At 36.5% G+C, this 24,907-nt stretch overlaps 2 protein-coding genes across 13 annotated transcripts in view; one reads left to right on the top strand and one right to left on the bottom strand.

Annotated features, from left to right (window-relative positions):
* LOC131936019 (intraflagellar transport protein 46 homolog) overlaps nt 1–18,747 on the bottom strand; it is a 31,896-nt gene extending 13,149 nt beyond the window's left edge. For 3 of the 7 annotated variants that reach the window (XM_059292814.1, XM_059292816.1, XM_059292818.1), the window contains exons 1-4: nt 18,681–18,733; nt 13,364–13,405; nt 9,114–9,134; nt 295–397 (exon numbers count right to left, since the gene is read on the bottom strand). In XM_059292814.1, coding sequence (XP_059148797.1) covers nt 295–397; nt 9,114–9,134; nt 13,364–13,405; nt 18,681–18,707 — 193 coding nt within the window. In that variant the 5' untranslated portion in view covers nt 18,708–18,733. Of the gene's footprint in view, nt 1–294; nt 398–9,113; nt 9,135–12,872; nt 12,892–13,363; nt 13,406–18,680 lie in introns of those variants that run through there. The other 4 variants (XM_059292819.1, XM_059292821.1, XM_059292817.1 and 1 more) reach the window with 3 other exon arrangements.
* The window catches only part of LOC131936017 (protein Aster-B), a 37,783-nt gene continuing 14,553 nt past the window's right edge, over nt 1,678–24,907 (top strand). The window contains exons 1-5 of one of the 6 annotated variants that reach the window (XM_059292813.1): nt 1,678–1,763; nt 12,790–12,983; nt 21,042–21,140; nt 21,730–22,001; nt 22,683–22,834. In XM_059292813.1, the coding sequence (XP_059148796.1) occupies nt 12,856–12,983; nt 21,042–21,140; nt 21,730–22,001; nt 22,683–22,834 (651 nt within the window). In that variant the 5' untranslated portion in view covers nt 1,678–1,763; nt 12,790–12,855. Of the gene's footprint in view, nt 1,764–12,604; nt 12,984–18,985; nt 19,156–20,289; nt 20,789–21,041; nt 21,141–21,729; nt 22,002–22,682; nt 22,835–24,907 lie in introns of those variants that run through there. The other 5 variants (XM_059292809.1, XM_059292808.1, XM_059292812.1 and 2 more) reach the window with 5 other exon arrangements.

The raw sequence follows: 24,907 nt of genomic DNA, 5'->3' as shown, positions 1-24,907 counted from the left end.
ATATATAGAGAAAAAAAAGTTTGAGGGGGTGCAAATCGAAAGTTTGAGAAGGGGGGTGCAAATCAAAAATTTCTCCCGGGAAGGGTCGCTACGCCTCTGGGGGGGTGACACCATTAAGTGCCGCACCGGGTGACACCCGACCTCGCTACGCCACTGGGGATATCTAAGTGAGTTTAACATTGTTAATTTAGAATGGAATATCAAGTCTGTTTAACTTAACTTTGTCAAGATCTTTAACTTTGCTAAGATATTTAACTTTGCCAAGGTAAAAAAAACAAAAAAAAAACAACTCACCCCCTAGATTAGTCCGAGGGGTAGGGGAATATGTACTGGCTATCTCTTCACCATCAGGTACCTCCAGGGACTCATCATAGGGCTGGTTCTGATGTATCCTGGCCTGGGGGGAGACACAAAGACGTAGGTTATGCAAATCTTAACACAAAGATAGTTTATAACCCTAACCCTAACCTCCAGGGCTGGTTTTAATAAGGGATAATCCATAAATGACATGACGCTTTTTTTGACGATTTTTACCTCCCCCTTCCCCTCCGTCACACATTGTTACAAAAAGCCAGACCCCCCCCCTAAAATGACGTCACACCTCAGCCTACAGCCCCCCTCAAAATTGCAGTTGAATTTTTTTTTAAAACATCGATATTTTTCCAAAATCTCGTCTGAACTCGGTCAAAATAGAGTATTTTAATCAATTCCTATTACAATTTATTAAAACAGTTTTCTAAAACGCAAAATGACGTCTAAAATTCGTTTTCTAACATTGCTTTTTTAATGCAAAAATGTGACGTCGCACCATCTGAACCCCTCCCCCCCCCCCCCCTCATCACACACCGTCACAAAATTACGGACCCCCTCCTCCCTACGAATGTGACGTTATTTATGGACGACCCCTAAGGTAGGTTAGAAACTTAAGTATAAACTAGCAGGATCTGTGCTGAATCAGACAGACTCAGTTCTGTCACAGTATGTAGAATATACACTGGGTAAAACAGTAGCCCAGAAAGAATGGCACCCCCCCTTTCTTTATCACACCCCTTAGCTACGCCACTTTTTTTTAATATAGTAATGACAAAAACTTTGAAAAACAAACCTATACCTATTTGTCAGACATAAATAGCATCGAATATCGTGTTTAGCCGTACTCACACCATATAATCCATTGCATTTCTCTATTAGATTACCCGTGTACAGCTAATCCACAAGAACTTAGAACCCTTAATTAGAACGATCATGAGAAATACTCAGCCACGAACAAAAGAAAAATCGATACTTTCTGATAGTCCTACATCATAAATGATGTCACCCCCCTTGGCAGCGATAGTAATTCATTTTTTTTTTAAGCCAGCTTTAATGCTTGCTGTCTGCTACGCTAAGTAGTACTCGACTATCTTATCTGCTGTAATCATTATTTTGATATCGATACCAAAACGCACGTATCGAATTAAGATTTCATAACTCCCTGCTTTAGCGAGCATTCAATCTCTGTCGTCTCTAGTTTTTATTTCTACCCAGTCAACGAGAGTTTAAAAACAAAATCGATTGACTGATATAAACAGAGGTATCGATACGATGTTTTTAATGTTTGTAAATAGCTGGGTATTGGTATCGTCTTGCGGTGAAGGATATCTACGCCATCATTATCGATGCCAGTACGATGCTGGCGTTGGGTGACGTCCAAGGATGTTGCCCTACCCCCCGCTAGGGACGGGATCCCGCGGGTAGGCTTATGTGGACGCACTTATAATCAGGTTAGTACCTACCACTTTCACATTGTTTTTTTTTTTAAATCTACAGCTTAGTCCAAATATGTTATGTTAATAGACCTACTTAATTCTTCTCGATAGACCTAGTATTCGGTCTTTGTAAACGTCTTAGTCGGAAATAGGACTTTGTTCGACATTTTTGTTCGCTTATAGATCTAGGCCTACGTTTTCTTCATTGTTTTAGCATTTAGGATAAAGCAAATATTTTCTTAACCGCATATACCGCCCGTCTTACCGAATGACGTTACGAGGTTTTAACCAAACTTAACTCCGCCCACATTACCAACAACACGTTGTCGTCACATTGTTCCACATCCCCGCCCCTACTGCTTATAATAACCGTATTTTTACCGTATTTTAAAAAATAAAGTGTCGATTCTTCAAAATATTTATAAAAAAAAAAAGTCTGCGTCACATTTCCGAACTCGTTCATCATCCACACAGTACACCGTCATTTTAAATCCCCCGCCCCCTCCGTCGAGGTACGTGACGTCATTTTCGAACAGCATTAGTATCGGTTATTCTATTTTTAAACCTATCGATACAAAAAAAACAAACGCAGACGGTCTATATTTTCACTTGACGCAACTAATTATTGGGCTAGGTCTAAGCAAATAATCATCTAGAGCAACTCTGAATTTGATACTGGTAGATGAACGATGAATGCCCGATAGAGTTATCACAAGGGAGGTAACTTGGCTATTCAAGGTAGTGAAAGATGGATTATATGTGGAACGTCTTTAAATGAAGACTGAAGTCACGCACATTAAATGGTGGTAGATGAGGAAAGGAGGGGGGGGGGGGGGGATAAGTCAGAAATCTGACGACGTTAAAAGGAGTAAGGTGCGGACGTTGTGGTGTGGACTTTTGTGACGTCATGTGTGAGGAAAGTGGGGGGCGGGGGTTGGGGGGGGGGATTTAAAAAAAAAAGACTATTTATATTCTCAAGTTTTGTTTTTAGTGCATTACATCAAAAAGCCTGTAACTACATCATTTAAAAAAAATGTGTATTAGATACTATGTAGCCTACTATCACAGCAAATCTGAGGAAGGATTACATGACAATCTAATGCTGCGTACTTCGCCATAAAATATATTTCAACTACTTCCATTCGTAAACAAACATCAAACACAACCTATTTAAAAACCCCTAGTGCATCATATTTTAGTTTTTCTTTAAAACAAAAAACCGTTAAACAAAAACAAATCAACAAACGCTTATAACAGGTTCATTCGTTTAAAACATTTGATTAATTTTTTTCATAACATTCTTTGCTTCTAGATTCTATTGAACAAAACAGACAGTTTTGTAAATAAAAAACAATGGTAGGAGCGTTCAGTCAAACAGTTTACCCCTCAACAGATTGGCGTTTTTAAAGGGTATGTGTCAGGAGGGGTGGGGAAGTTGAAAAAAATTATGTGGAAGAAACTGATGGACAGTGTAAAGTCCACAGCTAAGTTGTAATATACTGCCGTGAATATGAACATTGTTATGTGTAATATTTCATAGAGGTTATATAGTCACTTTTTCGTTCCGTGTTTTAGTTTAAATCAAATATTTCTATTTCCTGTTCATTTGATGTTTTGTAGGGTATGCTAAATTATACCTGTGAGTAAAAATAAAATAGGCTTGTGGTCTACGAGTGTAGCATTTAATATTGTGGATACTGTGTCGTACTCAATTGTGTTATTATAACTGTACTCTACTGTACTGCTACATACAATGGTGACGTCGGGTTCAGTAAGGAGGGAGAGGGACGTTGGGGGCCAATGGGGGGGGGGGGGGAGTAAAAATACTGAAGGGAGAAAGGGGGGGGGGGGGGCAAAAAACAAGCGCGGATTACTGGTGATATATTTTAAAGGAGTATTGCTTGCTAAACAGACTCGCAACTTGCATTTATTATATGCTATTAGCTTCAAGTTTGGAACTATGTTATGTCGTTTCAAAAAGAAATCTGGCATTTTTTTTTTGACGATGCGCGGGGTAGAACCGGGGGTAAAATGGCGTGACGTCGCGTCTAGGTGACTCCTAAGAGAGACAAACATACATTGACATCACGTCTGGGTGACTCCTAAGAGAGACATACATACATTAACATCACGTCTGGGTGACTCCTAAGAGAGACATACATACATTGACATCACGTCTAGGTGACTCCTAAGAGAGACAAACATACATTGACATCACGTCTGGGTAACTCCTAAGAGAGACATACATACATTGACATCACGTCTGGGTGACTCCTAAGAGAGACATACATACATTGACATCACGTCTGGGTGACTCCTAAGAGAGACATACATACATTGACATCACGTCTGGGTGACTCCTAAGAGAGACATACATACATTGACATCACGTCTGGGTGACTCCTAAGAGAGACATACATACATTGAAATCACGTCTGGGTGACTCCTAAGAGAGACAAACATACAATATTTTACATTGACATCACGTCTGGGTGACTCCTAAGAGAGACATACATACATTGACATCACGTCTGGGTGACTCCTAAGAGAGACATACATACATTGACATCACGTCTGGGTGACTCCTAAGAGAGACAAACATACATTGACATCACGTCTGGGTGACTCCTAAGAGAGACAAACATACATTGACATCACGTCTGGGTGACTCCTAAGAGAGACATACATACATTAACATCACGTCTGGGTGACTCCTAAGAGAGACATACATACATTGACATCACGTCTGGGTGACTCCTAAGAGAGACATACATACATTGACATCACGTCTGGGTGACTCCTAAGAGAGACAAACATACATTGACATCACGTCTGGGTGACTCCTAAGAGAGACATACATACATTGACATCACGTCTGGGTGACTCCTAAGAGAGACATACATACATTGACATCACGTCTGGGTGACTCCTAAGAGAGACAAACATACATTGACATCACGTCTGGGTGACTCCTAAGAGAGACATACATACATTGACATCACGTCTGGGTGACTCCTAAGAGAGACAAACATACATTGACATCACGTCTGGGTGACTCCTAAGAGAGACATACATACATTGACATCACGTATGGGTGACTCCTAAGAGAGACATACATGCATTGACATCGCGTCTGGGTGACTCCTAAGAGAGACAAACATACATACATATTTTACTTTTAAAACATTTCTTATTTTTATTCCATCTGTTGACATTAGGTAAAACGGAAACAAGCATTTTCACAGCATTGATTGTTAAGATGAGTTAAGTCTTGATTGTTGAATGGCAATAGCATGATAAGAGCTTTCTTATTGATTTTGGATTTTATAGGCGTTGTGTTTAAATCATAAGCAACTCTTTCATTGGAAAATATGTTGCGGTTGTAGTAAAAACTAGCTGATGTGGTTGTGATAAAACTAGCTGATGTGGTTGTGATAAAACTAGCTGATGTGGTTGTGTGATAAAACTAGCTGATGTGGTTGTGTGATAAAACTAGCTGATGTGGTTGTGATAAAACTAGCTGATGTGGTTGTGTGATAAAACTAGCTTATGTGGTTGTGATAAAACTAGCTGATGTGGTTGTGTGATAAAACTAGCTGATGTGGTTGTGTGATAAAACTAGCTGATGTGGTTGTGATAAAACTGGCGATTGTGGTTGTGATAAAACTAGATGATGTGGTTGTGATAAAAACTTGCTGATGTGGTTGTGATAAAACTAGCTGATGTGGTTGTGTGATAAAACTAGCTGATGTGGTTGTGTGATAAAACTAGCTGATGTGGTTGTGATAAAACTAGATGATGTGGTTGTGTGATAAAACTAGCTGATGTGGTTGTGTGATAAAACTATCTGATGTTGTTGTGATAAAAACTTGCTGATGTGGTTGTGTGATTAAACTATCTGATGTGGTTGTGATAAAACTTGCTGATGTGGTTGTGATAAAACTGGCGATTGTGGTTGTGATAAAACTAGCTGATGTGGTTGTGATAAAACTGGCTGATGTGGTTGTGTGATAAAACTAGCTGATGTGGTTGTGATAAAACTGGCTGATGTGGTTGTGTGATTAAACTATCTGATGTGGTTGTAATAAAACTTGCTGATGTGGTTGTGATAAAACTGGCTGATGTGGTTGTGATAAAACTGGCGATTGTGGTTGTGTGATAAAACTAGCTGATGTGGTTGTGATAAAAACTTGCTGATGTGGTTGTGTGATTAAACTATCTGATGTGGTTGTAATAAAACTTGCTGATGTGGTTGTGATACAACTTGCTGATGTGGCTGTGTGATAAAACTATCTGATGTGGTTGTGATAAAACCAACTGATGTGGTTGTAGTAAAAACTAGATGATGTGGTTGTGATAAAACAAGCTGATGTGGTTGTGTGATAAAACTATCTGATGTTGTTGTGATAAAACTACCTGATGTGGTTGTGATAAAACTAGCTGATGTGGTTGTGTGATAAAACTACCTGATGTGGTTGTGATAAAACCAACTGATGTGGTTGTAGTAAAAACTAGATGTGGTTGTGATAAAACTAGCTGATGTGGTTGTGTGATAAAACTATCTGATGTTGTTGTGATAAAACTAGCTGATGTGGTTGTGTGATAAAACTAGCTGATGTGGTTGTGTGATAAAACTACCTGATGTGGTTGTGATAAAACTAGCTGATGTGGTTGTGTGATAAAACTAGCTTATGTGGTTGTGATAAAACTAGCTGATGTGGTTGTGTGATAAAACTAGCTGATGTGGTTGTGTGATAAAACTAGCTGATGTGGTTGTGATAAAACTGGCGATTGTGGTTGTGATAAAACTAGATGATGTGGTTGTGATAAAAACTTGCTGATGTGGTTGTGATAAAACTAGCTGATGTGGTTGTGTGATAAAACTAGCTGATGTGGTTGTGTGATAAAACTAGCTGATGTGGTTGTGATAAAACTAGATGATGTGGTTGTGTGATAAAACTAGCTGATGTGGTTGTGTGATAAAACTATCTGATGTTGTTGTGATAAAAACTTGCTGATGTGGTTGTGTGATTAAACTATCTGATGTGGTTGTGATAAAACTTGCTGATGTGGTTGTGATAAAACTGGCGATTGTGGTTGTGATAAAACTAGCTGATGTGGTTGTGATAAAACTGGCTGATGTGGTTGTGTGATAAAACTAGCTGATGTGGTTGTGATAAAACTGGCTGATGTGGTTGTGTGATTAAACTATCTGATGTGGTTGTAATAAAACTTGCTGATGTGGTTGTGATAAAACTGGCTGATGTGGTTGTGATAAAACTGGCGATTGTGGTTGTGTGATAAAACTAGCTGATGTGGTTGTGATAAAAACTTGCTGATGTGGTTGTGTGATTAAACTATCTGATGTGGTTGTAATAAAACTTGCTGATGTGGTTGTGATACAACTTGCTGATGTGGCTGTGTGATAAAACTATCTGATGTGGTTGTGATAAAACCAACTGATGTGGTTGTAGTAAAAACTAGATGATGTGGTTGTGATAAAACAAGCTGATGTGGTTGTGTGATAAAACTATCTGATGTTGTTGTGATAAAACTACCTGATGTGGTTGTGATAAAACTAGCTGATGTGGTTGTGTGATAAAACTACCTGATGTGGTTGTGATAAAACCAACTGATGTGGTTGTAGTAAAAACTAGATGTGGTTGTGATAAAACTAGCTGATGTGGTTGTGTGATAAAACTATCTGATGTTGTTGTGATAAAACTAGCTGATGTGGTTGTGTGATAAAACTAGTTGATGTGGTTGTGTGAAAAAACTAGTTGTTGTGGTTGTAGTAAAAACTAGCTGTGGTTGTAGTAAAACCAACTGATGTGGTTGTGATAAAACTAGCTGATGGGGTTGTGATAAAACTGGCTATTGTGGCTGCCATGATACATCGCTGATGTGGTAATGTCCTTATTGTGGTTGAAATGAAAACAAGCTCATATTGTGATCGCTCTAAGATTTCAGCGGTTGTGTAAAAAAAAAGCAACCGATGTCATCCCCTCATCGCTAAGCAGTTGACATTAAAATTTAAAAGAATAAAAGTCTGGATAACGCCTATAAAGCAAAACAAGGGAAATAATTCAGACGAAAAAAACCCAGCTGAGTTAGAAACACAGTTTTAAACGAAACTGAAACGAAATCGATAATTAGAATACGAGCTTTCATTTTAACTGTTTGCTTTATTTTCTAAGTAAGCAACTCTGAGTTGTGGATAGCTGAACTTAGATACAAATAATTAACCCGATTACATTAATGATTTTTGAGAGACAATTTTGAGAGACATTTATCAACGACGTCGATGGTATAAACAGCGTAGTTCACTTATTATACTATGTCATTTTGTTTCGCATACACTATCCAACCCTATTTCTATGCCTTATTTTTCAAATTCATATTTAACAGCACACATAACACCAGAGGTGAACAAGAGGGTCATTCCTAAACGAAGTCACGTTTTTTTTTTACATATTCCCCCCCCCCCCCCCCTCACACTAGCAAAATGATAAACCTTTTCTAAAATGACGTCACAATTAAGCCTACCCCCTCCCACATTGCAATAGAAAAAAAAAAGCCTTAAGAAATTAATTTTTCCTAAATATTATTATAAAAAAATCACTTTGTCATTTATGATTTGTCACTGAAAAATATAAATGCAACATAACAGGAATTTTGTCCAGATATGCCCGCCAAAAAGTTAACCAACCTCACCCCAAAAAGGATACGAAACTTGCAAGCTACTTCTAGATTTCATTCAAGTGTGTGAAACTAAAACGTGTAATTGATAATTTGTATGAAAAGGTATTATTTTAGTACCTTTTACCCTAACCCTCAAGGTTGCGTGCGAGCATTAACTTGGATCTGGCAAAAAAAGTGGCGGGGCTTAGCTTTCCGCGAGTGCACTTTTTCTTGCATTAATGGCGGGGGCTTATCTGGATAAGACCCCAACAATATTAATAATGATAGTCAATTTGTTTTATTTTTCGAAAATCTTACCAATAACATAAACATATCAGAAACGTAAAACAAAAATAACAACAAATAATAAATTTAAAAATAAATAAAACTAAAGTTGCAACCAGTGGCGTAGCTAGGATTTTTGGGCCCCCATGCAAAAAGTGTTAGTGGGCCCCTTAGAGGCGTAGCGACCCTTCCCGGCGACCGGGGACAAACTTTCGATTTGCACCCCCCCCCCTCAAACTTTCGATTTGCACCCCTCCCCCTCAGACTTTCGATTTGCACCCCCCCTTCAAACTTTCGAAAAGGGCCCCTATTTGCATTGCTTACGCTAGCTTTACGGTAGCTCCGCCACTGGTTGCAACCAGCAATGAGAAAACTCAGAACATGAACGATGAGACTAACTTGTATCTCTTGCAGGCAGCTCTGTTAAAAGAACAAAAAAAAAAACAAAGGAGGAAACGTTGCCATACATTCTTCATCATAGGCCTATAATCATCCTGCTAGAGAATGCTAACCGGACGGACAATGGGGCCAATAATTACATCCGGTAGCCGTTCCTTCATTTTTCGGAGAAGAGTTAGAAAACAAAGCAATACACGAGAAAGATATGTGCTTTTGTATAAGGGGGTCATCCATTTAAGAAATGGGTTCGGGGAAAAAATGACTTTTGTGGGCGAATGCGGATTGGGGGTGGGAGGTTTCTGGTTATTGTGGACATCCACATGTTGAATATATTAACAATAAAGTAGTTATATTAAAAATAAAACTGCAATATAATGTAGGTTATACATTAAATCGGCAGTTCTCTCACAACGGGTGAATACATGTATCAGAAATGTAACAGAAAAAAAAGCGGGAGATTTTTTATTTTTTTTTTTTGTAATTGAGAGGGGAGGGGGCAGTGACCGCGTCAACAATCTAAAACATTTCACGATATTTCAATTTTTTTAAACATTTAAAAACAATTCGTTCTAGACTCCGATCGTTTAACTCAGGGGTCTCCAAACTACGGCCGCGGGCCGGATGCGGCCCGCGAAGTCATCTGATCCGGCCCGCGGAGATTTTTTTTTGTCCTTGGAAAAATCGTTTATTGGTGATGGCTGAGGAACTTTGGTTAGAAAAATCAAAGACATGCCTGGAAGAAACTGGCCCCCGAACTAAAATTTGATAGTTAATGCGACCCTCGGACTGAAAAGTTTGGAGACCCCTGGTTTAACTAAATCATAGTCTACACAGGCTACATCATTACTTTGTGTCAAAGCCCAAGAGGACGCGGATCTAAATATTTTTTCTAAGTAAAAAAACTCAAAATAACCACGTTACAATTAGATATTTTTAAATAACAGCGCGTGTATTATGTGCTCGCTTGCTCAGGTATGTGGGGCTCACGGTACGCGCGATTAGCCGAATTAATCCAAACCTACGATATAGTCGTAATATCTAGACAGCCACAAATGACAATAAAATCGTTCGGTCTACAGCATCTTCAATTAAAAAAAATATATTGTTAACAATATAAGGCAGAGAGTGGACGCGGGTGGACGCGGTAAAATTCCAAATTTTTGTGGAAGACATAAATGGATGACCCCTAAGTGTGCGCGTGCAGTACGTGAGTGTGATGGGATGCTACACACAGGGTCCCTTGGCTGAAATCTTGTCTTCCTTACCATAATTCCCGAATAACACGACACTGGCTAATTACGAGTTTTTATTTTTTTTTTTTGCATTTAATTGCATTAACCGAGTTAAAAACTAAGCCGTGGATAAGACAAGCATTTGCTAAAGTTCATTAGATTTGGGCGCCCTTAATACAATGTAACCAAATCTTAGCCCACCACTGCGATAAGTTTTAGTAGTTTTTATTTGGTGGGGAGGGGGGGGGGGGTATATTGTTAGGCCCACCCACCCCCTTTTAATCAAACAATTCCCGTACTTTTCATTTATTTCTCAAACTTTGCACTGTTCGTGTTATCTTCTCAGAAACCAAAGTCTGCCTAAATTCGGGTCAACCTGCCCTCACTAGCAACACGATAACTAATGCTCTGTAACACGTACCTGCGACCCCCCTCCCCAACCCACAACTTGCATGTTGTGACCAGTTAATATTCATGCAGGGGTCAGAACCCCCGGGGATGTCCCACGTTGAGCGTGCTGGCCGCGCCAATTGTATTAGCTAACCCATAGAATCTCGGACGGTACAAAACTACTACCATAGCAACAGTGGCATGAAGACATTTAAAAACAACTGGAATGTTTATGTACCGGGGTCATGTTATCTCGATAACATTTTTAATTGCTGAAACGGCCGCCCCACCCCTTTCTGTTTTAATGTTTACATATCTGAAGGATGAAGGTTTTTTTTTTTAAAGCGCGTCTTAGACAGTCAAGGGTCAGATAATCCACAAACTGGTTATTCTAGACACTACAGTGTTGCATGCTGATTAAGGGCCATGCGGAACAGCTTTAAACATGGCCGTACAAATTGACTTTTACAATTCATATCTAAGAATACATTACATCTGAACTTTTGCCTGAATACTGCAACCTGAATATTTCACCATCATCCCTGATTGTTGCACCCATAAATAATTACACCCCTAACACCAATATCCCCAAAGTTTTACACCCTAATACCTATTACATTTATATTACCCGACTAATACACTCCTATCACCAATTACACCAATATCACCCCTATCAACTATTACATTTGTATCACTCGACTAATACACTCCTTTCACCTGCCTATTACACCCCCCTCACCAATTACACTCCTATCGTCCGACTATTACACTCACACTCCCCCAACCTCACCAACTACACCCCTCACCCGATTACACTTTTATTACCCGACTATTACACCCGGTGCGACACTTAATGGTGTCACCCCCCCCCCCCGGAGGCGTAGCGACCCTTCCCGGGGACAAACTTTCAAAGTTTCGATTTGCACCCCCCCATCAAACTTTCGATGTGCACCCCCCTCCTCAAGTTTTCGATTTGCACCCCCCACCCTCAAGTTTTTCTCTATATATTTTGCTATTTTTTGCCTTGGTGTCACCCCCCTAAATGGTGTCACTCGGTGCGGTCCGCCCCCTTCCGCCCCCCTCGCTACGCCCCTGTATCACCTGCCTATTACATTCCCCCCCCTCACCGATTACACCCGTATTACATTCTATCACCTGACTATTACACCTTGATCACCTGACCACTAAAGACCTTTCACCCCGTTCACCTGTTGCACTTGACATTCGTACTTCTACCTAATGTCTTGTACACCTGATGTCACCCCCACCCCCCCCCCCCCCCACTAGCCCTGCCACCCAGATCTCCACCACCGCCCATCCATGGCCACTCACCAGCCAACAAAATACGCACGGCACCCGGCCACTTACCCCGCGGGGGCCACGCCAGGACAGCACCAGAAGACAATTCCAATGTAAACACACGCCACTCCTGGCCGGGCGACTACTTACACGCACGGCGCCAGCGTCACGTGTGCGGACCAACAAGCGGCTTAGCCAGATCCTGACAGTGCCGCGGGGAGCCTACCACTACCACCACTATGTCTATGTGTGTAGCGAGGGCCAGTGCTATTTGTTGATGTGCTGCACTTGTGTCTATAGTGGGTGTGTGTGTATAAAATAAACACGCTTAGCTAATTGTCCACATAGTGCCGGTCTACCATCGTGAAGCATACATTAACATCTGTTTAATTCTAAGGACACGAGTCTAGAAAAAAAAATCTCAATCAATACATTCAATAGTTATAGGTTTCAAATCTGCATTGCGTTATCTTATTTCGTTATGTGTAAAGTGTAAACAAACTCTAAACTCTAAAGTGTACTCTTAAGGCTACTATACTATCTAGTAATAGTAGATTTGGAAGTTTTTAAAAAAAAAACCGATTCTTTAAAGTTAAATTTTAATGATCAACAAAGACAAACTGTTTTGGTAATGACTAATTTACCCAAGAGATAAAGAGACGCGTTCTTCCATAGCAGAGAAATTTTCCATTCAGTTGACTATAATGGATTTACAACACGATATTTGAAGTGGAACATATACTCATTATTCCCAGAGATGTCGGCACTAGACAAAAATCCAGTGAAGAAAACACTGCTGTAAATAGGCCCGCCGTCAATGAATGAAGGCCGATCTTACCATGCACAGCCCGGCGTCAGAGGATGGTCAGCTGGAGGAGATCATCCTAAGGAAACAGAGCGGGTTTCCCAGGAAGATGCTGGCCCAGCTGTTCAAGCACGACTCTTTCGGGTAATTGGTTATTTTTTCACACGTCCATTTACCAAAATCATGCAAACTCATTGAAAAGCATGTGTGAATGAGATTTTTTTTTTTTTAAATCGTGCTAAAATGTATAGGTCCAATACTAGATTTCTATTCTCTCTATATGGAAAAAAAAACCAAAACTAACCAGAAATTAAAGGGAATTAAGGCTGAAACTTATTGTAATTTTAGAATGACAACTAATGCCCAATGAAAAGAACAGGACACATGAAATCAGAAAGAAAGCCAATGCTCTGACTTGAAACTGAAAACTTTCAAAAACAACAATTTTAAGAAAATGAAATAAATAAAATACTGGCAGTAACAATAACTCCAATTGAACCAATTTGTTTACTAGAGTGACTTACTTTAACAATGTCAACATCTGTCTCAGGTTCACACAGCCTAGCCTAGATAAACATGAAAACATTGTTGCCTAGTTGTTGATACACTAGTTGTCTAGTTGTTGAACCCTTATTCTACCTAGAACTACATAACACATTTATTGCTATGAGATTGGAATTCTTTATACTTTATACTATACTTTAACTTTATAGAACATTAACCAGTAGTTTCAGACTAGATCTTTACCAAACTAAATGATATTAGGATATTGGCAACACTAGCAGTACTGTACTGCTAATAACATAAAACCTCATTGGCAAAAATATTCGACATAGGATGAGTGGCTGAAAAAATATCATCCCTGTATGAGGTAGCATTAAACTATATCGGTACAAAAATATCAGCCAGTTTAAGTCATGTAAATAAAAACAAAAAACAGGTTTAAAATGTTTAACTAGCCATTTTCTAATATGTTGTTGAGCCAACTTAAGACTAGTGATTTTAATAATTTATTAATATGCTAGGCTCTTATAGGCCTAGTACAAATTTCCCCTGGATTTTTAAAAGTATCTTTTACCGTATATTAACCTTTTAAAGCAAAAAAAAAGTTAAAACCAAACACTATTAGATAACAAATATACAAGAAAGTGATAATAAGCCTAGCCTTAAATAACCAAAACAGAGAAGCTATCAGCCAATACTTTCAGCAATAGACAACAAGTTTATAAAGTTTATTCAAAGTTTTATTTAGCTGGTAGGCCTTATCTGACAGATTAATGGGTGCAACACAAGCACACCATATAAGGTTGGTGGTGTGTTCATACCACATATTTTATACCCCAGTCATAAATCAGTAGGTTGGATAGCTATGTGGAATAGTTGGGTAACAAACATGTCAAAGATTGAAACATTCACGATCTAGGGATAGAGAGGGGTAAGGAACAGGATATGGAAATAGGTAAAATAATGGGGAAGGGGGAATAGACAGATGGGAAATGACAGGTAATAACCTAGACCCACAACTAAGATATCCCATCTCTTCTAACCTAACTATTGACAATCATCATTTTTACCAGCTGGTGCCCAGACAGAGGAAGTAGAGTTCATATGTCTCAATGACTGCAGCACAACAGGGGATAGTGTGGTCAGCACTATGCACAGCATTCTGATTTGGTCAACCCATCAGAGCTGGGTGGGCTCAAACTATTTTGATAAGTAAAAATTTCAGTTTTGAGTCTAGCTATTTCACACTAATGGCAGCCATTACTAGTTCTATGTGTATTAAAACGTATAGGTTATCATAAAATTTACAATTTTTAGTACGCTAAAAATTAATGGGTTGGCTTAAAATTATTAAAATTTAAACATGAAATTGAAAGTGGAATTAGTAGATACATATCATTATGGGACATAGCGGCCTAGCTGTAGAGAGCTGGACTGCTAACCTGCAAGTCTCGAGTTTAAAACCGGGTTCAAGTCAGTAGACCATCCCAGAGTCCACTAAACTCTGATGGGTACCTAACTCACGTTAGGGTAAGTAAAGGTGGCTGGGCATAGTACTGACCACACTTTCCCTTCATATGCCGAGGTCACAGAAACAAGTGAACTCTACTTCACTTGCCCTGTAGACCATAAGGTTTGAAAGGGAACTTTACTTACTAATCTTATATCATTAGGAAAATAAATAAAAAAATGTTTTAATAAAGTTACTGTAACATAACATTGTTAATGGACACAACCAAGGAATAGTCTCAATCAAAATAATTTGAATGGCCTTTATAAAATATTTGAAAAATCGTGTAGGATGTTGTTAAAATAAACATGGTTATAAAAATCTGATTTTTGTTAGACTTAACTACTAAAGATGGGATGTATTTTATGTGTTCAGTGTTTTCAGTAACTAAAATATAATATTTTAAAGATAGCCAAATAAAATGTGGTCATTTACATTTTATCACTGAAAAAGTACCTAAGCATGGCATGAATAGGATCTTGTGGTTTAAAAAAGTTTAATATAATTCAAAAAATTTTACTGGTAAAGTTCAGGGTACAAAAAGCTAGACAGTAGGGCTTTTAGAAGATTGATCACATAGTTTTATTTGGTACAGGTAATCAAAGCTTGTCGTATAAAAGTGAAGCTGATGATAATAAATAGAAATGTAGCCTAAAACATAAAAAATTATTTTCATGTTTTCTACATTTGCCAGAAACAGATTCTTAAAATATTAAATTTTTGGAATTTCCAAGCAAAATTGTAAAATTAGGCTAAAATTCAATTTCTATCCACCTCAACAATAATGATGGAAGAATTCACCTAAACTTGTTGATGTCTATTCACTGAATAGCTAATAATAACTCTAGGCCTGTTTTCAAATAGATCTATTGGCTATTTGAAAAAACCTGTTTTAACACTAAAAACTACTATACTAGAGTTATATTACCAGACATATTGGAACATTTTTCTGGTTATCTATCGTTTCAGGACACTAAAATCTGCTGAAGCTAGTAATGTTAAATTTTAGAAATTGTTTTGCAATTTTAGGAGCATTTATATTTTAAATGTAAAACAAAAATGTTTTATGTACCTGTTTTTGAACAACTTTAAAAAATACTTTTTTAGCAACAAATAAAGATTAGCCATCTTTTTAAAGTAAATTTTTGGTACATTATAGTTTGAAGTTCAGGTTAACTACTCTAATTTACAGATGACCTGTTTTATAGCTAATACTGCTCTTAAACACTGCTGTTTAAAGTTAATTTTAATAACTTTTAAAATTACCGTTTACTTAAACTATTGATATATTATGTAGATCTATTAGGGTATAAGCAGGCTTAATTAATTATTATGCTAATTATTAAGTATTACTATTTCACCAACTATTAGTATTTGGGCCTAATCTTTTTGTTACATGTCAAGATAATGTAAAACATAGGCTGAATTAATATTAATTTCTAACAGGCCGAAATAAATAAATGAGGACTAGTCTTTTACCAATTATAAATCAAGATCTACATACATATTCCTGAAATTAATCAAATATTTACTTAATTAAAATATTTCTAGAGCAAAATGATGAAAAAAAAGAAAGAAAAAAGTAAAACGCCCCATTCTGATGTAAAACTATATTTTTACTGGATCGATAAGGTGAAAGTACAAAAAGTCTAAAAGTACTAACTATACTAATGCTATGCCAGTTAACGAATATAAAAAGTTGAAAGCACCTTGCATACTTTATTAATTTTACTCGATTCAAGTATTTTATTCCCCACTTCACATTCACCTCTGGTTGAGCATATTTTATTATAAACACAACCAAAACACACAAAAACGTTAGGAAAACACTAGAATTAGAATCATTAGATGATAGATAAAGATCTACTTATTTTTTTATGAATGTGTTTTAATTAGAAAAGGTAAAAAATATAAATTATAAATAAGCATTACAGTACATTTGCAATTAAACAGCGTGTGATCGTGAGAAAAATCCCTACATGATCAAGGGGTCATTGACTTTAATTATAATTATCAGCATACGTCAAAGCATAGGGTCATAGTGAGTTCGTGCAAGTTAATTTATAGTATCATGCCTTGCAATTATGTGTTTCTACTTTACCCATTGCCATGAAAATCTTAACTGACACGAACATATTTTTTTTAAAGAAAATAAATAGATCTAATTTAGTTCACATTCAATATTCCAAATTTTGAATTTTTCTCAAGTTTTGACAAAATTAATTAAACAAACTAAACAAAAAATTCATAAAGAAATAGGCCGAGTGATTTCCTAACAATTTTGTGTGTTTAGGTTGTGTTTATATTAGTTTATAATAAAATACGCTCAACTGGAGGTGAACGTGAAGCAGGGAATAAAATACGCTAAAATGGAGTTTTACAGTGTAAAGTGTAAGTGTTGTTAATAAAATTAATAATAAGATCTAGAGGAGCTTACACTTTTCGGACACACATAGCGAAAAAACGCAACGTAAAAATTCCATGCGGTCTCATTCAGTAACCGCTTAACAAAGAAAACAAAAAAAAGTATCATATCTATCCGCAACCATTCTACTTTAATAATGTGTGTGTCATTTTGTATTCATACGCATAGAACTTAAGCTATTCTTGTTATAGTGACTGGGGGGTCTTAACGTGTGTTCGAACACATGTAATACAGTTTTACATGTGTTCAGACACCTTTACCCGTCATCGGACATAGCACTTTTTGTTCATTTAGAATAATTTAAAGTCAATTTAATGAATAAAAACATATATTATATGCATGTATATTGTGTTATTGATTGTTTGTGAGGTAATTTTAATAGTATAAAACCTTTTTCCCACACTCCCAAAGTTCATCCCATTCAGCCATTGCGGCTCGCGCAGTACGCTGCTAAGCCAGCCAGGTCACATGATTCCCCCTCCTCTTTCGCATTCCACTGCCTTCTTGACCTTATTTTGACCCTTTCCCTTCAATAACCAGCCCCTTTTATGCTCTAAATTCTTATTTAGTAATATTTTTGTGTTGCTGTCCGCTCCCATGTAAGGCCAAATAAGTTAGCGAACACCCCTTTTTTATTGTTCAAGCACAAAAAAACCCATTAACCTTGACATTTACGATGTTCCATACATATATAGAAGCTATTTATAGTGTAACCTTTTAGCTAAGCATTGATTGGTTCAAGTTTTGCCCCTAAGTCCAACCCTAGGTCACTTCATCCGGCTGGTGTAAAAATAGAAATGTGCGTACCATGCAACGTTAAAAAATTTCTAAAAATAATTCTTGAGAAAGGAAACGGAAGTACTTGACACGGAAGTGTTCATAAATGAACAGTTTACGTGCAGGCGCCGTGGTTTCGCGTGAGACATGCTAATTAAAGTTTCTATGAGCCAAAAACCGACGAAGTGTTCGCTCCTACGTAATTTTTGGTGTGTGTCCGAAAAGTGTAAACTCCTCTAGATCTAGAATCTTGTAATGATCATTGATCAAAATTTCTCCAGCAAAATGAAAAAGAAGTAAAGTCTCAGTCTGGTGTAAAACTATAGGTTAATTTTACTAGATATATAAGGTAAAAGTAAAGGTACTAACAATGCTAATGGTCAATGGCTACTCATGCTATGACAGTTCACTTCACTTTATACTAAATACTTTTTATGTAAAGGGTGGGGGGGGGGGGAAGCACCTTGCACAAAGTGACAATGTTACTAAATGCAACGGCGTTGTTAATAAAAATGTAATATTTAGATCTAGTAATAGTAGTAAGTATCAAGTCAAGCAGTAAACTGTAAAAAGTAGATTTGGACAAAATAGAAATAAAAGAATCTAGAATATTGCAAAGACTTACATCTGCTGAGTCCTCGTCAAAATCCATGATTGTTTTCCTTAACGCCCGGAATTCTACATAGCCAGGTTTTTGAAGTTCCGTTCAAGGCTAAATCAAAATTAAATTAAAAAAAAACATTCGTTTCTTTCTTTGTGAGAAGAAATAAACATATTTAAAAATAGTTTATACTAGCTTTACAAAAACAACGCGATTCAATACTATAAAATACTATAAAATTTCACTATTAGAGCTAGTTTAGTTTAATTTATAGTTGTTGCTAAATATTTACAAAAAGCTCTATCTGGTATATTATTTCTATCATTAGTAAAATGAAGCTAGTAGATTAGTAATTTAGACCTAGAGATCTATGCTTTAAGTGCCATATTTTGATTATGTTGGTTTACGTTCTCTTCATTAAATGAAAAAAAAAGATTAAACTCAAAATCAGGAACATGAATTAAAAAGCCAAACATAACAGAAATTTTCGAAACTACTTGTAATGGAAATATTAAAATCTTTGTTTATCTTTTATTTTATTTTTATTGCTCTCTGCTTGGTGGTTGTCAACTTCCTGTGAAACATCTCTATTCTTATGTTATTAAATGTAAATCTCGCTAGATAAATGTATCTTATAATCTAGTTTATAAATTATTTATTTTACTATTAAATAATTCGTAATAGGGCCTAGATCTAGATCTAGTTGATCTTCTAAATATTAATCAAATTATAATTATTGGAATACTGCAAATTGCAAATGGTTTCTGTAAATTTAAGATGGGGGGGGGGGGGGGGGTGGTGTGAAGGGAATAGCCTAGTATTTTTGTTCTACCATTTTATTTTTTACAATTCTAGCAACTACATCTAGCTAGTTTACGTAATCAGTACAGTTACATTTTTCACACTGATACATAAGCCCTACAGAATAACAAATAGATCTCTAGTGTAGTAGTGACTAGAGAATACGGACGATATTTCGAGTCGTCCCTTTGAATCTCTGTCAGAACGTCCTTTAATTTAATAATTACTTAATAGTTAATAGGCCTAATTACTTTAAAAAGAATGGCGTTATAGGCCTAATTATAAACCTTAATTTCAATTATAATAGGCCTATTCTTAATCTTAGTAGGCCCTAACTGTTAAAGAAACTGTTAGACAATTTTTAAAAATCATGTCACAGGCACAGATTTTATGTGGTAACTTATGTTTTATAATCCAATGGTTTCAGTATTTTACAATCAGTTGGTCAATTTTTAACCTACTACATTATTAGGCACCAAACATGCCTCACTAAAGCAGGTGGAGATTCTGCCTAGGTCTATGATAGTGTGAACCAGCAGTCATGATTTTTTAGGCTATAAATTGATAATCAACAGTTTAGTTAAGTTAAAAGTCATATTTCAATAATTCGGCACCTTGGTAAAAAAAAAAACTTGTAAAAAATAATTTATAAATACCATTTTGATGTAGCCTATATAAATAATGACCTTTTAAAAGTTAATACTTCAGAGTATGCAATAAATATATGTGAAAAGTAATATTTTTTTAAAGTTAAGCCAAAAGGACATTACTTTGGAAAATCTTCATTAATGTTACCTTTACTGTGGAGAAGCAATGCTGTTTATTATTAGTTTCTTCAATGTAATTTTTTAAAACTCCACAATAAATGTACCAGGAATAGTAATTAGTATAGACAAACTTAAATTATTCATCAGAACAAATAAAATCTAGGTCTTAATTAAAGATGAAATACACAATAGAAAAGCAAAACTCATAATCATTACATAGGTGTGATTCAGCGTTGTGGACATGCTTATACACATGAATATTTAGTGTGTTAGCAAAAGAACTATTACCATGCACACGTTAGATGGTGACATGGACACAATGAGTGTACTGAGAAACAAATTAAGTACACCTATTCACTTGGAAACTGCTACATCCCAAACTGTGATATATAGACAGTCAAAGCATGAAACAGGTGACACGCAAAGAGTTTCGCTAACAGTGGAATCTCCTGGGTTTCGTAGAGTCAACAGTGGAAGCTTGCGTGAGCACAAGCTGAAACAAACCCAGGTGGTAGAAACATGTAGCCAAGATGGGAAAATGTCACCAAACTTAACTGTTCAGCGGTGAGTTCTTATCTAAAACTAAGCAACTGTAAGTCACAGGCCTAACAATCAAATCCCTATATCATCAAGGGACAACACTAACAGAATTGGTTTATTTAACTTCATTCACATGTTTGAAATTTTTAATCTGTTCTTTTAAATCATGTAAAATAACTTTGTGAAATTTGGAGAACAGTGTGAAATAAAGCAAATTTAACAGCCAGATGACATTGCTTTTAATTTATGATCAAGAGTATACATTTTATTATTCTAGGCGCAGATCAAAAGACTTGAATTCCAGTCAGGAGTCTTTGTCTTCTCCTGGTCTACAAAGGTCCTCCTCAAGGGCTAGCTCAACAGACTTGAGAGAAAGGTAAGATATTTTTCTACACTTTGTATTTGCCAGCAGTTCTTACTTAATACTTCATGTGCTCAAGTTAAAAGGGTTCAAAGGGTGGTCCATAAATGACATCACACACCTAGAGTTCAGATTTTTGTGGCAATGTGAAGATGTAGGCTCAGAAAGTGTGACTTCCACACTTTTACATTTTAAAAAGTAATGTTAGAAATTAGGTTTTTATCTATTATTTGACATTTTTAAAAATACTTTGTTAATAATACACAAATTTGATCAATAGATTCATGTTGATAGTATCCAGTAAATCTTTTAGAAAGAAGTCACTGTTTTAAAGAACTAAAATTGCATTTTTGAGGGAGATGGTTGGATGACGTGTTATTTCATTAAAGGGGGGGGGGGGGTGCTAAAATAGTTTTATGGCTTTGTTAACTATACTTGTATATTAAAAATAATAAAAATCATCATGTGCTTCTTATGTTTGTGTTGACAATTCTTCTTGTAATTTAATTGCCATATTTTTATTGTCTGATTTATTTCTTGATGATCCATAAATTCATATTTTAATATTTCCTTGTTCCTTCTCCCTCTACCCATAACCCCACAGTGACGAAGGCAATAAAGATGGGTCACCCTCCCACAACTCCGCCAACTGTAGCCGCAGCGCCTCCCCTGACAAACCACACAACACATTTGAGAGCCCATCCTGCTACAACAGCTTCTCTGATGGGGGGGACCTCACAGAGTTTGGCACCAACAGCGGCATCGGCCTGTTGGCACCGTTTGAAAAGAGGCCAAGCTCTGCTCAAGATAACTATGAAACAAACAACAGTCGGCCAAACTCGAGGTCTTTTGAGAGGTCATTAGATAATATCTTAGGTGAGCTTATTTCAGATCTGTGCTAGATTAGATTAAAGCATGATTGTATTTTAGATCTGTGTTAGATTAGATTAATGCATGATTGTAGCAGGCAACAGAAAGAGGAGCTTACATCTAATTTCAACTGGATTAGCAAATTGTTTACTTTTGTAATTGCAGACTGAGGGCTATGGAGCATTCATTATTCTCTGATATAAAAGTAGTCCCATGTGGGTGGAAGGATTATTCAAATTATTGCACATTTTTGTGTATTAATATTATGGATTTGTAGATTACTAGACAATGCAACAAAATACTCTTAATACAAAAATGTATTTATATTATGGATTAGTAGATTACTGGGCAATGCAACAAAAAACTCTTAATACAAAAATGTATTTATATTATGGATTAGTAGATTACTGGACAATGCAACGAAAATACTCTTAATACAAAAATGTATTTATATTATTAAATACTAAAGGCAATATGATTTTGCAATCATGGTTAGGATTTCAGCTTGTAGGCCTATATTAATGTTTATTTATATACACTTCCTACAAAAAATCTCAAATTGTTACTCACCTTTTACTGTGCAAGTAAAGCCTGTTGGTTGTTATGCTGCTCATGGATTCCTCATGTACTTGGTAGAACACTTAAACTTGAAATGTAATATCCGGTTAATTTATTTTACATTTACAGATAAATGTTCTGAGAAATCTCTGGATCTGAACCTGTCTGTGGATTCCTGGAACTCTTCAGCTCTGGAGGGAGGCAAATCCCCTGACCAACACTCCTCTGGTAGTGCTGCAAAAGGATCTAAATCTGAGAAGAAGAAAAACCGGTGGTACAATGTAAGTAGAGTATTATCATCTTGCGGAAATTTTTGGGTGGTTTTTTTTTTTCAGAGTGGGAGACTTTTTAAAAAAAAGTACACCCGGGTGTAATTGTGGTGAAACTTTGATGGTTATAAGAGTTAGCTCTCCTGCTTGATCCAATGTTGAACTGCTCTCCTGGTGTTTCTAGCACTGCATGTTGGATGTACACTGTCTCACCATTATAGCAATGTTGGTGTTGATCAACTTGAAATGTACTTGCGTTTACATTGTGTAATTATCCAGTAGTTTACGAAAACCAAAAACAACACCCATTGATCAATACACCAACATTGTAGTAACTTTGTGTAGACCCACACTTAAATTGTTCATCACCCTACGTTTTTTTTGTTAGACCAGCATGTTGTATAGTATTTTATTTTTGTCTGACACACACAGCATTTTCTTTCGACATGTCATACAGCATTTAAGCTGTTTGTACAGCATGTTTCACTGTTTAGCCAGCTCCTTTGTATCAGCTGTCGCACAAGTAATAAAAAAAATTTTCTTACACTTAAAAAACTTTTTTCTTTTTATTCTTATAATAATCTAACACCACTGCGCACCATTTCCCCTCATTATTGTGTGAAAGTCAACCTGCTAATGAGGCAGGTAACCCCATCCTGGTGTCAAAACAGTAAATTGAGTTATTGATTAAACCCCCAACTGGTGTTTATTTGTTATTGATGGGGTATTGATCAAATACATTTGATCCTGTTGAGCCCCTTGTTGTAACATCTGGTTCTGGTGCTGACGGCTTGTTTACATGCAAGCTGGTTATAGGCAACTGGCTTTAAACTTGTGTCTCTATGTTCTGGTGCTCCCTTTGCTTGTTTTAGCTATTTCTTATATTTGATAGACAGTGTTAGCCTTTTTTCACATTCATGAATTAGCATTAAAAGTAGGATTTTATCTTCACTTTGTTGATTATGTGCTTAAAGATTAGAAGTTGTATTCAGTTCTGTTTAGTGTCAAACATTTTGCAGTGTTGGAATAGCTCTTGTCTACTGAAGAATTTAAGGTTTGGAAAATGTGTTTGCAATGATAATGAAGAAGGAGAACATGGAGAAATATATGTGCATATTGTATTTTCTTAATGATGAGAAAGAAGAACTTTTTTTGCATAGCTTTGGAGTTTTCTGAAATAGAAGAAAACTGAATTGAATAGGGTTCTTACAGGGATGAAACCAAGAAAAAAAAATGACCTGATTCCAATGTAACTTCTGTGATGGGTCCGGTATTTCTGCTGAAAGACTTAACTTGAACATCTTATTATATAATCGAACATGGACATGTAACGATGCTTTAAGCAGTTATTCCATTGTAAGTTTGATGGGTCAGTATTTCTGTTTAAAGGTCATGATAACTTGAATATCTGTTGAAAATCTGATGGGTCCAGTATTTCTGTTGAAGGTCATGATAACCTGAATATCTGATGGGTTTAGTATTTCTGTTGAAGGTCATGATAACTTGAATATCATATTACATAATCCAACATTGACATATAACACTGCTTTCAGCAGTTATTTCATTTTAAGTTTGATGGGTCCAGTATTTCTGTTGAAGGTCATGATAACCTGAATATCTGATGGGTCAAGTATTTCTGTTGAAGGTCATGATAACTTGAATATCTGATGGGTCAAGTATTTCTGTTGAAGGTCATGATAACCTGAATATCATATTACATAATCCAACATGGACATGTAACATTGCTTTAAGCAGTAATTCCAATGTTAGTTTGATGGGTCAAGAATTGATTCCAATGTTAGTTTGATGGGTCAAGAATTAATTCCAATGTTAGTTTGATGGGTCAAGAATTGATTCCAATGTTAGTTTGATGGGTCAAGAATTAATTCCAATGTTAGTTTGATGGGTCAAGAATTGATTCCAATGTTAGTTTGATGGGTCAAGAATTGATTCCAATGTTAGTTTGATGGGTCAAGAATTAATTCCAATGTTAGTTTGATGGGTCAAGAATTGATTCCAATGTTAGTTTGATGGGTCAAGAATTGATTCCAATGTTAGTTTGATGGGTCAAGAATTGATTCCAAT

This window comes from Physella acuta, unplaced genomic scaffold (genome assembly GCF_028476545.2).
Source record: "Physella acuta isolate Inbredline_101_S28 unplaced genomic scaffold, ASM2847654v3 ptg000165l, whole genome shotgun sequence".
Taxonomy (NCBI): domain Eukaryota; kingdom Metazoa; phylum Mollusca; class Gastropoda; family Physidae; genus Physella; species Physella acuta.
The sequence above is the reverse complement of the archived record's forward strand: the minus strand, read 5'-3'. Positions and strand labels throughout refer to the sequence as shown.